General features: G+C 31.3%; 1 protein-coding gene and 1 long non-coding RNA gene across 2 annotated transcripts; one reads left to right on the top strand and one right to left on the bottom strand.

Moving 5' to 3' along the window:
* Window positions 1-12,325: 12,325 nt before the first annotated feature.
* Window positions 12,326-13,549, bottom strand: LOC138945090 (uncharacterized). The gene is made up of 4 exons (XR_011448911.1): window positions 13,362-13,549; window positions 13,170-13,303; window positions 12,531-12,709; window positions 12,326-12,452 (listed from the first exon to the last, which is right to left on the bottom strand). It is a non-coding gene; the product is annotated as an uncharacterized lncRNA (long non-coding RNA).
* Window positions 12,763-14,385, top strand: LOC138945089 (large ribosomal subunit protein mL62). Its single transcript, XM_070316307.1, has 4 exons — window positions 12,763-13,028; window positions 13,176-13,571; window positions 13,692-13,877; window positions 14,019-14,385. The coding sequence occupies exons 2-4, from the start codon at window positions 13,413-13,415 to the stop codon at window positions 14,277-14,279; spliced, it is 606 nt and encodes a 201-aa protein (XP_070172408.1). The 5' UTR covers window positions 12,763-13,028; window positions 13,176-13,412; the 3' UTR covers window positions 14,280-14,385.
* Window positions 14,386-14,388: the final 3 nt, after the last annotated feature.

The raw sequence follows: 14,388 nt of genomic DNA, 5'->3' as shown, positions 1-14,388 counted from the left end.
ATTTCGATATCCCGCGAAAAGGTGTTAGCCATGGTGGTGTCATGAATTTTTCCGTTTAATTTTCAAGCTTATAATTGTTACGTTTTAAGAGACATTTATTCAACGTGTATGCGCGATATATGTATGTATATCTTTCAAATTTTTTTTATTCGGGCTGACGAAAAGTACTACGTTTATTGCTGGTCTTTTCGCATTATCCCGCGAAACGTGAAAAGATGAGATCCGATAGAACGATGCGATGTGACGCCAAGCGTCGATTTGTTACACAATTCGCGGAAGGATGAGGGATAGACTGCAATTGAAGATCACAAAGATTCTCGGAAATAGCGGCGAGCGAAGGATAATGAACATGGGAAAGGTAGCATTAAGTAAATGCCATCCAAGGAGACCAACCGATGCCCGCACGCAATATCGGGAACATTCAATCGATATTCCGATTTGAAATATTTTTCATTTTTACGATGAATGTCGCGAATGTCGAGAAATTTTAATCTCATCTTGCATAAATAAATGATCGCTATAATCTTCTCGCTCGCAATATAAGCGTTGACATATATATTTTGATTAATATATATATATATATAATATATAAATGGAAAATTTGCATGCAGCAATCGGGAATGTTAATAAAAATTATCGTGGCTTGAAAAAAAAATGTTAATAAGAATAAAAATGTTATCTTTAATTTTTTCTTAAGTTTATGAATTACTCACATTTTGCATATTGTGTTATATGAATATAATTTACTCTCTTGAATTTAATTTCTTTACCGCTTATTATAATTCAAAACTCTCTCTTTCTCTCTTCCTCGGTTGAATATCTATTCGATTAAAAATGAAACTACATTCGAACGGGGACACGTAGACAGTACCTGGAATGTGTGGACGTGCCTTCATCCAAGTATGCTGTTATAGTGAAGGCGCGATGTCATGTCATGACCTTGATCTTTGAGGAAAGGAAGAAGTCAGTCGAAAAATACTTATGGATGTAACCTTTAAGTTGCAAAAGAAGATGTCTATGTAAGAATTGAATAGTTGATTACAGTGAAATGTTAGGAGCTTAGATCGAACAACGACAAAAAGTTTATAGTTAGTTAGAAATTTTGGGGAGATTCGAAAATTAAGAGTTTAAAAAATGAAAATTGAACAAAAATATTCAAAAGCCGAAAGTTGATTAACGATAAATGATTGAAAATTCACTATTGAAAATTATATACGATTCGCAACAATATCCACTCTCTACTTGAATATAATTCTATTTAAATCAATTTCACATGTCGCATTCTGTTGCACCAACAAACGAATCTGCTTAACGAATGGGAGAACAATGAGCGTAAAAAGATGTAAAATATGTTATAAAACGTTAAAGTTCGAATGAAAATCACCCTTTTTCAAATGATATGAAAATAATTGTATAAATCAAAAATTATTGTTAGAAAAAAAAAGTCATAAAGAACGATAATCATGAGGCTTGCAGTGAAAGTATTGTAACGAGGAAGAGAGAAGTCACCCATACTTCTTCTTTTTACCTCCAATACGGCTTTCATTGAGAGTGAGAGGCGAGGGGGGGGGGGGAGGGGAGAGGGGGGGAGGATTCGATGGAATAAAATAATGATAAAAATTTCTGAATACTGTATAAATGTAGATAAATATAATTAATATTTTATTGCGGTATAAAAATAAAAAATTAAGCACGAAAAAAAATATAACGATAGAATAGAATATAAAAATATCAAACATAAATAATAATACATACAAACATACGCATATAAGAGAAAGATAAGCAATTGCACGTAAAATAAAAAGAATTCTAATCCATTATATTCCACAGCAATGTCAATTCGTCAAAAAAAAAAAGTTTGTAAAATTTAGATGTTGTATTATTTTAATTTATTCATTGCGCTTTAATAAAATATTTTTATGTTAAACATAAGATAAATTGAGCCTACTGTGCAATTTTATAAAACTATACAATTCAATTTATATATTGCCGTTTGTTATTCTGTCGAATTTTACATATTTACATGCACCATATGTGTGCGTAAAAAAAAAAAAAAACAACCAAACAAGTTTCCGGTATATCAATGAGATGGTCACCGTCACTTTGTGCCCAATCTCACTGAACAAATGATTTAATTTATAAATATAAGCGACAGTATGTTTTTATTTCAACCTTTCTCCCCCTCCTCCCTCTCTCTCTCTCTCTCTCTCTCTCTCTCTCTCTCTCTTTCTCTCTCAGGTGACATCGAATGACAGGAAAGGAGGGATATTTCGTTGATGTCTCAGTGAAATTCGAAAGGTCGTTTTTTTTAAGGAGGTTACCCGCATCGGAGCGTGTTTTCATCGCGACTTTATGTAAAATGTTCCGCGAGCCATGTATGTCATGCTGAATAGTTTATATGATTTTTTACCATTATACATACATATATACATATATCACGATAGAGAGATATTAATCGATTCAATCTCTAATTGGAACAATTTTTAAATTTAGATATACAAGTATGTATGTGTATATATATATATATATATAATATATATATATTAAAATATATATATTAAAATATATACTCAAATTAATAACAATAACAATTCAATAACACGATTTACTTCATCTATCATAGATTTTAAATTCAAATAAAGCAAACTTCATCATTTGATGTGACTTATGTGAGACGCGAGTATAACTATTATTTACTTGAGATTAACGTGTGGAAAAAAAATTGCACTTGCGAAATTTCATATTTCTCCTTGGTACTATAGAGAAAAGTTACGTGACTGTCTAAGCGTCGATGTTCTGCCTACGGTGATCGTCGTGCCTGCCGTATCTTAACTTATGTGTCAGTATGTCATACAGACCCGCACACACCAGCACTCTACACTCTGCAGCAGTAGCGAGAGTGACTACGAAAGTGGCTGTTACTCAATGGCTAGCGATCCATATGTGACAAGCATGTAATCGAGCTGATATCCCATACGAACTACTGTGATGAGCCGCGCTCGCAATCTTTGTCCTCGCATAATTATTATAAATAAAGCATATTTAAAATATAACTATACGCGTTTGCAAATATCTTATTTCTCGAGAAACTAATATAATTAAAATTATTTCTATATTATTACAACAATAATTGATAAATTTTATATATATATGTATAATGATTGTATGTATGAGATAACGCAAGAAGGCTATAGAATTTTCATTTCTAAAAATCTTACATCTAACAAACAAATTACGAAATTATTCGTGACGCGCGTAAACATTCGTGAGACCAAGACCTTCAAAATTTCACCTGCCATCGTCAGCAATGTCATCTACATCAATATCGGATACAATGCTATACACAAGCCAAATAATTTCAAGGTTCCGATTGGCTCCTTGTCGCGCATTAAGTCGAATAGGAAAAAATACCATTTTTGCCAGCCTAAAAACGTACACCGTGTTGAAAAAAAAAAAAATAATTTTACTCCCCTCCCCTCTTTCTCTTTCGAATTTTTATTTAATTCATCATTAAAAGATAATTGACGTTAGCTTAAAGAGTGAAAATTTCATAAAGTAAAAAAATGTATAAATAAAAATATACATATTATTAATATAAAAGCGTTAAATTATTAATATTATTTAAAACGGTTATCCAACATAAAGAAAATTTAGAAATGGCAAGATTGATAAAAGATTAGAGAATTGTTTCACATCTTTTGAAAGCAGCATTCTCTAATTTTAACGCGATGTATAATTACAAAATTATATCCTTCGAAAATGCAATTAATCTGATGATTAGTCATATTTGACTAACAATAAAAGTAAGAATAAAAATATACTTTTAGCGAGGAATAGTATACCGGACAATATCAGACGAGTATCACGAGAGTACCTGAAACCGGCTCTATCACCTATATCGCCAAAGATACTCCAGCAACATCGTGCTCGATTTACTTTCATCGACATTGAGCAGAGATTCTGAGAAAGTACGCGTACTGAATTATTATTATTATGTTATATCGTTATATAGTATCCGCTTAATTACGTACCGTCATATAGTAATCACAAAAATTTCGCCACGTAATCATTCAAGTTTCTAATAATACAGTAAATCAATCATATAGTAATTAATGATTCTCCTAAATTTAGTAAAGAACGCAATCTTTCCTGTTCTATCCTCTACATATTCATCAGTTGAATACAGGACATGAAAAGACGATTGCATGGGAAGGTCGTGAGGTCGTTCCAAAAATATAGCATTAACAAGATAATAGCTCTCTCGAGCGAAATCGTATGCGGATTGAGAGAGATTTTAGCATACTTAATGTCCATTCGCAAGGTGACAGGATATCGAATATTAAAGATTGGAAAAAGTTTAGTCACAGCAGCGACACTGTTAAATCTGGTGATTACTGGACGAAAAGGGTCAATATCTTCTCGAAGGAATTCAATTTTACAAGTTAGTCAGGGACTAACGAGGAGGACACGAGTTTGTGCATCCCAAGGACACATATCTTATTTCTAATCGTCGAGCTAATCTTTTCGATTAGCTTATCGCTTATCAAATAAGATAAATGTACATAAAAAAATACGATCGCGCTCAAAATTTTTCCCGCAAAATTCCTCTATAATCGCTCGATCATATACCATAAATATAATTACCAGAATTTTTATCCGAACGCGCAACTTTCGAATGCGTAAGTAAAATGTAATATTTTCTACACAAAATGAATGCAATACGAATAGATCTCTCTCATATTCATTCCTCTTTTACAATCTTTGGATATATAATGTGACAGGAGAGATACAATATAATAAAAAATATAAATTTATAATTTTATAATATAAATTTTCACAGAGTCACGCACGCGCGCGCACACCCACACGCACCCAAGATTAATCTTTTACTTTACTTTTACTACATAAACATACTTTTTAGAAATATCTGCTATTTCAAGGATTTAAATATTATTACGTAAATTTAAATATTTCTATATTTATGTATTATTTCTATATTCCTATATTTTGTACACCGCAATAATCTACGTAATAGTACTATAGAGAATCTAATCGTGTGCCATAGAAAAAATCTATGAAAACACAGAAATTTTTGCAAATAACACGAGGTGGATTCAGAAAGGTTGCGTGAACCCAGGAACAGGCGGAGAACCGTGCACTGGCCTGCTTTCTGTCGCAGACATCCTTGTTTCGTAATGATGATGTTCTCTCGACGCTAGCTAAAGCTTAATTCACACTATCGGCATAGCAGCCGATATCATGACTATCGGCTAACATTGGAGACAATCCTTTAGCAATAGATATCGACAGATGTAGATATGTGCACAATAATATGAACAATAAAGTTTTCCATTGATGCTATCAAGTTAGCATTTCTAATATATGTATATATAATAAAAAATTTATTCTTTTAGTACATTATATGTATATATATATATTAATGTACAAGTAGTCGCACGAATTCATATTGCAAATAGTAACAGAAAAAGTGAGAGAACAACTAATTGTCATAGAAAATCAGAAAGTAACTATAACACGTGTACAAAAGTATTGTATTATATATAATATTAAATTAATAAACAAAAACGGAATGTTAAATTTTTGAATCAGTATTTTTTAATCATAATAAATAAAGATCTAGGCACAATGCACAATGCATCCGACATTAAAAGTTTCCAACTTGAAAAGCATTAATGCAGATTAGTGTTTAGATTGTATAGAGAGAGACAGAGAGAGAGAGAGAGAGAGAGAGAGAGAGAGAGATTTGTGCATCATAAAACTATTTGCAAGTATTTGATATATTAAAAGATTAAAATAAAGTTGTTAGCGTAATGCGAATGAAGCTTTAGAGAATTCCAAATGCAGAGCGTGATGCAGTACGCGGTTGCACCAGCGCAAGAGAGGGTGCATTAATCAATGCGTATCTTCCCTCACGATGATACTCTGGCTCTCGCCAAATGGATATACATGTATCCACGAGCGTAGTATCAACAGGGAGCATCTCTTACACAAGTGATGCAAGCGCGAGATATACAGTCAGCCAAGAGAAGAAAAGTTAAGAGAGACAGGGTTCTTGTCATTCCGTAAGATCGGTCGTTCATGGTTGTTGAGATACGCTTCGTAATGCACCGGGCGCCTCGCGTTACATACATTGCTAAATGCATCGCATCAGGTTGAGAGGATAAGAGATAATTTTCGCAAGTTTTCTCGCCGCTTCTTCTTACATTTCACACGCATTTTCCTACATCTGACAATGACTTTATTCTCCAATCCCTTATTCCTTATCCTTCGATAATTTTCTTCCTTCTCAATGTGCAATTTTCGATATAATTTTATGAAATTTTATCGAATAAAATGTACAAAGATTCTAAAACTAAGAGAGCATAGTAAAGATATGAGCATAATAAAGATATGAGACGTTTGTGGCGTATCTCTATCCAATTTTCTCAACAGGGTTGCAGTCACATTTCCTGACGGCATGCGCTTATAATCTTGCCGATGAAAGTGCATCTCGATTATAACGTGGCGCAACAATACACGACAACATTGTCCGTAAATTGCAATTCCATATACGAAGAACGCGGTATTCCTCTCGTTCGCTTCCTTGTTACTTCTAACGAAACCGATCTTTAAGGAATTTCGCAGAAAGAAATTAGCAATGCTAGCTTTTAAATACATTGTCTCATAATGGATGCTAAACCATAAATATTTGTTTTGCTACTTATTTTTCGTCGTAGCCGACGAAAAATAGATAAATATTTAATCATTAATATTTCAGTTTACTAATAAGAATGAGATGATATTATTACAGATTTATACATTAATAGAACAATAGGATATTTTAATTTAATGTTACAGCGTCAAATATCGTTGCATGAATTATTAAAACAACTTAATATTATTATTAGTTCTTAATAAAAAAGGAAAAAATTGTGATAAAACGATTATTATACATTATTATCAATGACACAATATTTAATAAGAAGAAACGGTTTTGTAATCGAGTGGAAAAAATATAATAGTTGTTCAAAATTTTAATATAGCGCAATAAAGATAATATTCGCGTCATATGATTGTCATTGTACTCTGCCAGGAAAACTCACGATCTTTTTACCTTATATGCCAAATATAAATCTGATCTAAACTCTCGTATTGATCTTGAAGAAATTCAAGGATAGAAATTATATCAAATAAAAAAGAAGACGTTAATCGCACGGAAAGATTTCCTGATTTCTATTATAAAGTAATTTGGCAAAGTTGCGAACTAATTGACGCTGAATATTTTTGTCTATATCACACAAAATCATTGCGAAAAGATTCATTTATCTTTTTAATTTTTAATCTGTTGAAAAGTTAAGTTTTTTTTGATGATAAAAAGAGGTCTTTTTTATGAATATATTTATTTAGCTTTGATAATAATGCCATCTCTTTTCTCATTTTAAAATTAATGCTTATTTCGTACATCTTTTTCACTTACATTATTTTCTTTTTACTTTTTCATTATTATATGTTTATCACTACAGAATAATGCAAATAAAACAAAAAATAATAATAGTAAAAAACAAATAATACAACAGTATACAAAATATATTATCAGATTTAAAATTAACAAATTTAATTGTAAAAGCAATAAATTTTATAAACTGCAATAAATGTTGCAAGATAAATTTTGTACGTCGATCTTTTGTACGTCTTGCAGCAATATTTTGTGGAATTTTATTGTGCGTATGTGCTATACAAGGAATACAAGATGATTGAAATTCCAAGAGATCGTGATTAAATATCCTGCAACGCATTAAAATGTTTTATCTTATTTAGAATAAAAAAGTGATATTCCTTGTATAGGCTTATAATCGTACTTTTAAATTGTCAAGCGCGCGCTTCTCAAACAAACAATATTTTACATATACGCTTACGCGCGCGCGTACATCAGACGATATTATAATACGATGCCAGCAACCTTGACAATTATGTCACACACGATCTTAAGCCGGTACGGAGGCACTTGCAGGATGTAGCTCTGAACAATGCGTGAAATATATAGCGATGACGTGGAACCGTTAACCAGTTGCTACGTCTGTATTTCGAATGATATTGGAGCATTCCGCCAACGTAACAAATGATCTTCACATTCTAAAAAAAATAACTATCATTCCCTTAACTTTTTAGTGTAAAGCTTGTTTTAAACCGCTTATAATTCGCAACCAAAAATTCAAGACAGAAATATATTTATAATTTTATACGCCGCATATATATTCTCTAATGCATGTGTGTATTCTGATATGTATTTTATACATGTATATGTATCTTATTTTTTTTTAACGTTTCCTGCATCATACGACACATAAAATTATAAATAATAATTTGCTTCGAATTTTATTGCAAATTATAAGTCATCCAAAACGAGTTTAATCACATGCACTTTGCTCACAAAGGACAATCAGCGATATCAAAAAAAAAAAGTTAATCATAACAATATTATTCGTAAATTTAAAATATACTAAAATATACTTTTTTTATTCTTTCTCCTTGATTCTAAAATTAAAAAATAAAGATTTATTGCGGTATAAAACCAATTATAAAACCAATTCCGCATTTCGAAGAATAAGTGCCAAGTTTCCGAGAAAAAATTTCTTCCAATCTATTTTAATCCTCTTATTTCTCAAAGAATAATAATTCTGCTCGCATATAAGGCACGCATAAATCTAAACTCGCCATCGAATTAGGATAAACGAAAGATTCGTTTTCTAGAAACATTATCATATTGTATATCCGCCACACTCGATGTCTCTTTGTTTTCGTATGTCTTTTGCATTTTTTATTATGTCGGCATTATCCTTCTAATCATCGCTCGCTTATAATTTGAAGAAAGGTCAAATATTTCCCGATTAGCAAACAAGCTGAACAAAAACGCCTTAGCAAAAGTGCCTTAATGTCAAGATATAATTAATATTTATCCGCACATCACACGCACACGCACACGCACACGCACACGCGAAAGCGAAATATTCGTCGTGACCTTAACCTTTGTCTGACCCGACGCGATATTATTTCATGCGCCGCAGAAGATATACAATTCTTTATACAATAGTTCATCATGAATATCGACGTCGAAAGGCTCATATTGCAGCTTAACGAGTTCATTTCTAACAGTTTTAAAAATTTTTACAGAAAGATGGCAAATTTTTATTGTGCTATGTATGTATTGTGTATGCGTACTTCATAATTGAATGATTGTTTATGTAGGAAACATTTTACGCGATTTTCTTGTTCGTAAAATTTGACTTACAAATATTTATATCAGTAATTATTGTTAATTATTTAATAAATTAATATTGTACAAATTTTCTAGCGCAACAAGAGACGATTCGATAAGACTTATAAAATTTGCTATTTAATGTTTTAATAAATAAAAAGAATTTTATACACAATTTATACGCTGCAGATTAAGTTACATGTCACATCTTTATAAAAATATATATGCTTTATTGCATTCTATCGTTATAAGAGAAAGTACGGTATCGATAGATCGTGAAATAGTTTTTACGTATGTTATCTCGTTGCCAGTAAGCCGAAATTCATCATTCTTGATTTATGAGATTCGCATAAACTTGTGTTTATCGAGTGCTGTCTTAAAAAAAAAGGAAAAACATACGGAGTCCTATCTAGGAAATCTTTTAACTTACAATTATATTACCAATCAAGAACGCAGCAATCTAAATTGCTTAAACATATAAAAAGTTAAAATTTAAAATCGGTTGTGGAATTTGAGATAAGGAAAATTACACCGAAATCTTGCGAGGTGATCAAAAATTCAAGCAAAATAAATTTTTACGTTTAATAATAATTATTATATTTTATTATTATTATATTATTTATTAAAATATTTCTTTGATTTTTTGTCGATACGATGATGTTGATGTACATATTTATACAAGTTGCGAAAATCATTAAAATTATTATGCGTAAGGCTTGCATCATCAAAATTTTATATCCTTTAAGCTAATTCAAGAAGAAGAATCTAAACTAACGAGTATGTGCGTGTGCGCGCGCGCTTATTTAAAGAATGGACCAAAATCGGCATAACGAATGCTACGAATCATGCGGCATCTTTAATACTAACAAATTTGACATCAGTGAATGAATTTATCTCATATTACTAGCGTGTGTCATTATGGATGGTTAAAATGTCAATTTTAATAATGACACATATCGCAGCAACGGAACCTCTCATACAAACAACTAACTTTAATACATTGTAAATGGAAGAATGCCGAATGAATCAATGATTTCATTGTATCTTTATTCTAATTAATCGCATGATGCATTTGTTCCTGGTACACAGCCAACGCATCTTCGCCGGTATTTTGCTGATATTTTCATATCATCAATTATGCAGGCAACGAGACGTTCGTCTCACGTATTCCGCTCGTGGAACCGGATCTAAACTATACACTTTGTCCGAAGAAAACGACAACGCTACCAAGAAAATTAATCATTTGCTATCATTTACGAGAAAAAAAAATTAAATGATTATGTTTATTATATTAATATTGTATATATATATATATATATATATATATATATATATATATATATATGCATTAATTATATTATAATAAATGTATTATAACACACACATACAAATTAGTATATATAAAACTTAATATAATAAAATATAACAAATGTAATTTACCAAATCTAGCAATGTTTATCTTAATTCTTTATCGCATTGACTAAGTAATAAATTTACGAATTTTTGCATTATCCTTAGTGGGAATAACAACGAGAAATCTTAATTCCATAAAGAATTAATCTCTACTATTGCAAAAATAATGGCAATTGACTAGGCATACTCATCCAAATGATATTAAACAATATATGTTTTAAAAGATTCGATAATACATACATAGATATGTATATGTTCGTATGTGCGTGCGCGTGTGTGCGTGTGTGTGTGTGTGTTATAATGATATATTAAAGATGTTGAAGCAATCTCAATTTTTGAGAATAATGAAAAAAAAAATAAAGTAAAATATTTAGTGAAATTCTTACACGATGAATATAATAGCATTAATATCAGATATTAGTGCAGACATTTAATTTTTATTTAAAGTTTAAATCGTATTATACGATTAATGGCTGTAATTGGCGACGCAACTAATTGTAAGCAAACATATTGGTTTATGAGTCTATATAAATTAAAAATGAATGACGTTGAATAGCACTAACGAGCATGTCGCGTATCAGTATAAATCGCGGATACTTGCTTGCAACCATAACGCATATACATTAGAACGTTTCTCTCTCTCTCTCTCTCTCTCTCTCTCTCTCTCTCTCTCTCTCTTCTCTATCTATCCATCAAGTTACGATGGACGCGCCAAATTGTGCAATCCGCTAATCTTTTTCTTCTTAGATCTCGCGAAAGACTATTCGCGTGGAATAGGTATCCGTTGTTCGAACACAACGATGATAATGACGACGGCTGTCCCGTTATCTAACGCGAAATCTTACGCGACGCTACATACATGTCGTTGCGTCATACTCCCTCTTCCCTTTCATATTAAGAAGTTAATTAAGCTTCAATACATTATGCAAAAGCGCGTGCTTATACGTGTAACATGTACCGATAAATTAATCAAAAGCGCTCGTATACACACGTGTACATACACCACATATCGCTGTTTCATTATAAATGATAAGCGTATCATTGATTAACGATAATGATACATCACGAAGCACTTGCACTTTTAATTTCGTCAAAATCAGATATCAAATTTATATGAAAAGTTTCCAAGTTCCCAAGTCAAGTATATCAAGATCATTCGTTAAAATGAAAAATTGGCATTTCAATATTATTAATGATAAGATAAGATTAAATTTTACCCTATAAAATTTCTAAAATTACATTCTAATCAACTTAGTTGCAGTTATGACCAGGATTGACCAATTATGAAATTTATTAATCTTTACAAAATTTTATATTTCAGATAATAAGAGATTCTGTTACACTCTACGTAATATTATGACAAACCTATTGCAACATATTACATAAATATATATTACAATACATTATATAATTTAAATATTCATTAAACATCATAATTTAAACTCTTTAAATATAAAAGTTGAGAAAGAAATTTAATTTTTTCTATATAATATGTTTTTCATATATATTTTATTATATATACATATATATTTACATATATATATTTTAAGAATGGTATATATTATTTATTACTTTAATATTATTATAAAAAGCAAAATAGATATTGTATATGTATATGTATATGTTTATACAACATACGTATATAGATATGATTTTTTTATAATATAAGATTGAAACATTGCTAAAGCTTAAAATCATTTCACTAATACAGTGTGTAATTTATATAAAAGCATATTGTTTGTTACGTGTTATACATAAGTGCAAATGGACTCGCACATTATTGCTAAGAAAGAAAGAGAAAGAGATAATCTGTTCAAATTTCTATATATAAAATTGAATTCGTGTAAAGGAAAAAACTTACCCGATTACAATTATGAAATGCTCTGCAACTCGTCTCTTTTCCACTTCAAATTGTCATTTATCCGTATCCGATACATAATATCGCCAAAACTATCCGATCTCTTTTCATTCTTGATACGATAGAAACGACGGCCAACGGCCAACGATCGTCGATGATTTTCGCCATGTCGGAGCATTAACCTGCAAAGCGAGACACGTAACCTTGTCACAGTATTTCGCCGGGAAAAACGGCCGAGTCGCGTCGAGTTCCGTGTCCTTGCAGTGGATCGCTCTCGCGTCGATTATTACCGTGATTTTCAGAATGCGCTTTATGCCGCAATCCACTTGCAAAACCTATTGCGCCAAGACTTAAAACGAATACATAAACGCCTATGTGCACGATAGCACGATACATAACAAGGAGACGGTTAAAAAGGTATTTTTACGCTACCGCGAAACAATGGCTCACTTCAATTCGATTATTAAGAGGAGAAGAGGAGATCACTTCACATGATATAAAGTAAGAAAAAAAAAAAAAAAAGGATAATCTTTTTACCATGTTCTTTTGATTTTGGAAAATGCTTAAAAGAAGTTTCGAAATTATGTAGGCGTCGCAAATTTTGTTATTTTTCGGATTTTAACTATTTATAAATTTTCTTACCCGTAGAGAAGATTTTATCGTGACACTTGACATCTGACATCGCGCACCAAAGTCGAAACATATTGAATACAGTCGATTATCGAATTCCTTAAATCTAATTGTGGCGAACCTACTGCCATCTACCGCGATTGTACCTGCAATAGCAACGCCGAGAGATTGTGGTTATGTCAGGTTATGTATTCATAATCATACCTTTCCAAATTGTTTCACCATCAAAGTAATAACAATAAAAATTGATAAGAAATGAATTTTCTTAGTAGACAGTGTTTCAGGATTTTACATAGCAACGTTAAAAATCAGAATGCATTGTGCAATTTCAGCAGAGCTTTCAGCTTTAAAAGTGAGGTATCACTGGAGAAATTGTATCCGGAGAGCAAGCTGAAACTGCATACGCCAAGCTTTGTTAGTATACATATCGAGTCATTTTTAAAATAATTGCATAATAATACAATACCTTGCTATGCCTTGAATACCAAACTCAATGATTACTAAGCAAGGATTGTTGTTCCTTTTGTTTTTCAGGTGCCAGATCCTAACGCAAAATTTAGTGGTTACATACCCATGGACAAAATAAAAATAACATACAGCGCTAGCAGTGGTCCTGGGGGACAAAATGTAAACTGTGTAAATACTAAAGTAGATTTAAGATTCCAAGTAAACGGTGCTACCTGGTTGTCGCAAGAAGTTCGAACGAAACTAATAGAACAGGTAAGTAGCACTATACGCATTGCCTATAAGTGAAATCTTCATTATTCGACATAAATGATAAATTAATGCGCTATAAAATTTTTATCTAAAAATTAGATAAAAAAATAGCTGTTCCTTAGGTATATAAATTTATTATTTCAGTGTAAAAACAAGATAAACAAAGATGGGTACTTGATAATCAAGTCAGACCTAACGAGATCTCAACATTTAAACCTGGCGGATGCTCTTGAAAAGTTAAGAACAATGATAAGGGCTAGTTTAGTAGAGCCACCAAAACCATCGCCCGAATCGTTAGAGAGAAGAAGGAAAAATTACCTAAAAGCAGCTAGGGAGAGACTTCACGAGAAGAGAATTCGTTCGCAAATTAAACAGAGCAGAAAAGTCCCTATGTCTGACTTTTAAATCAATTAATTAATTTATATAATCAATTGATTAATTTACTTATCAAATATTGTACAGTTATACATAGGAATAAACTATAAATAAAGTAAAGAAAAAGGATTTTTGAAGT

This window comes from Polyergus mexicanus, unplaced genomic scaffold (assembly GCF_030449975.1).
Source record: "Polyergus mexicanus isolate NDT 795.1 unplaced genomic scaffold, iyPolMexi1.0 SCAF_3, whole genome shotgun sequence".
In the NCBI taxonomy this organism is placed as follows: domain Eukaryota; kingdom Metazoa; phylum Arthropoda; class Insecta; order Hymenoptera; family Formicidae; genus Polyergus; species Polyergus mexicanus.
The sequence above is the reverse complement of the archived record's forward strand: the minus strand, read 5'-3'. Positions and strand labels throughout refer to the sequence as shown.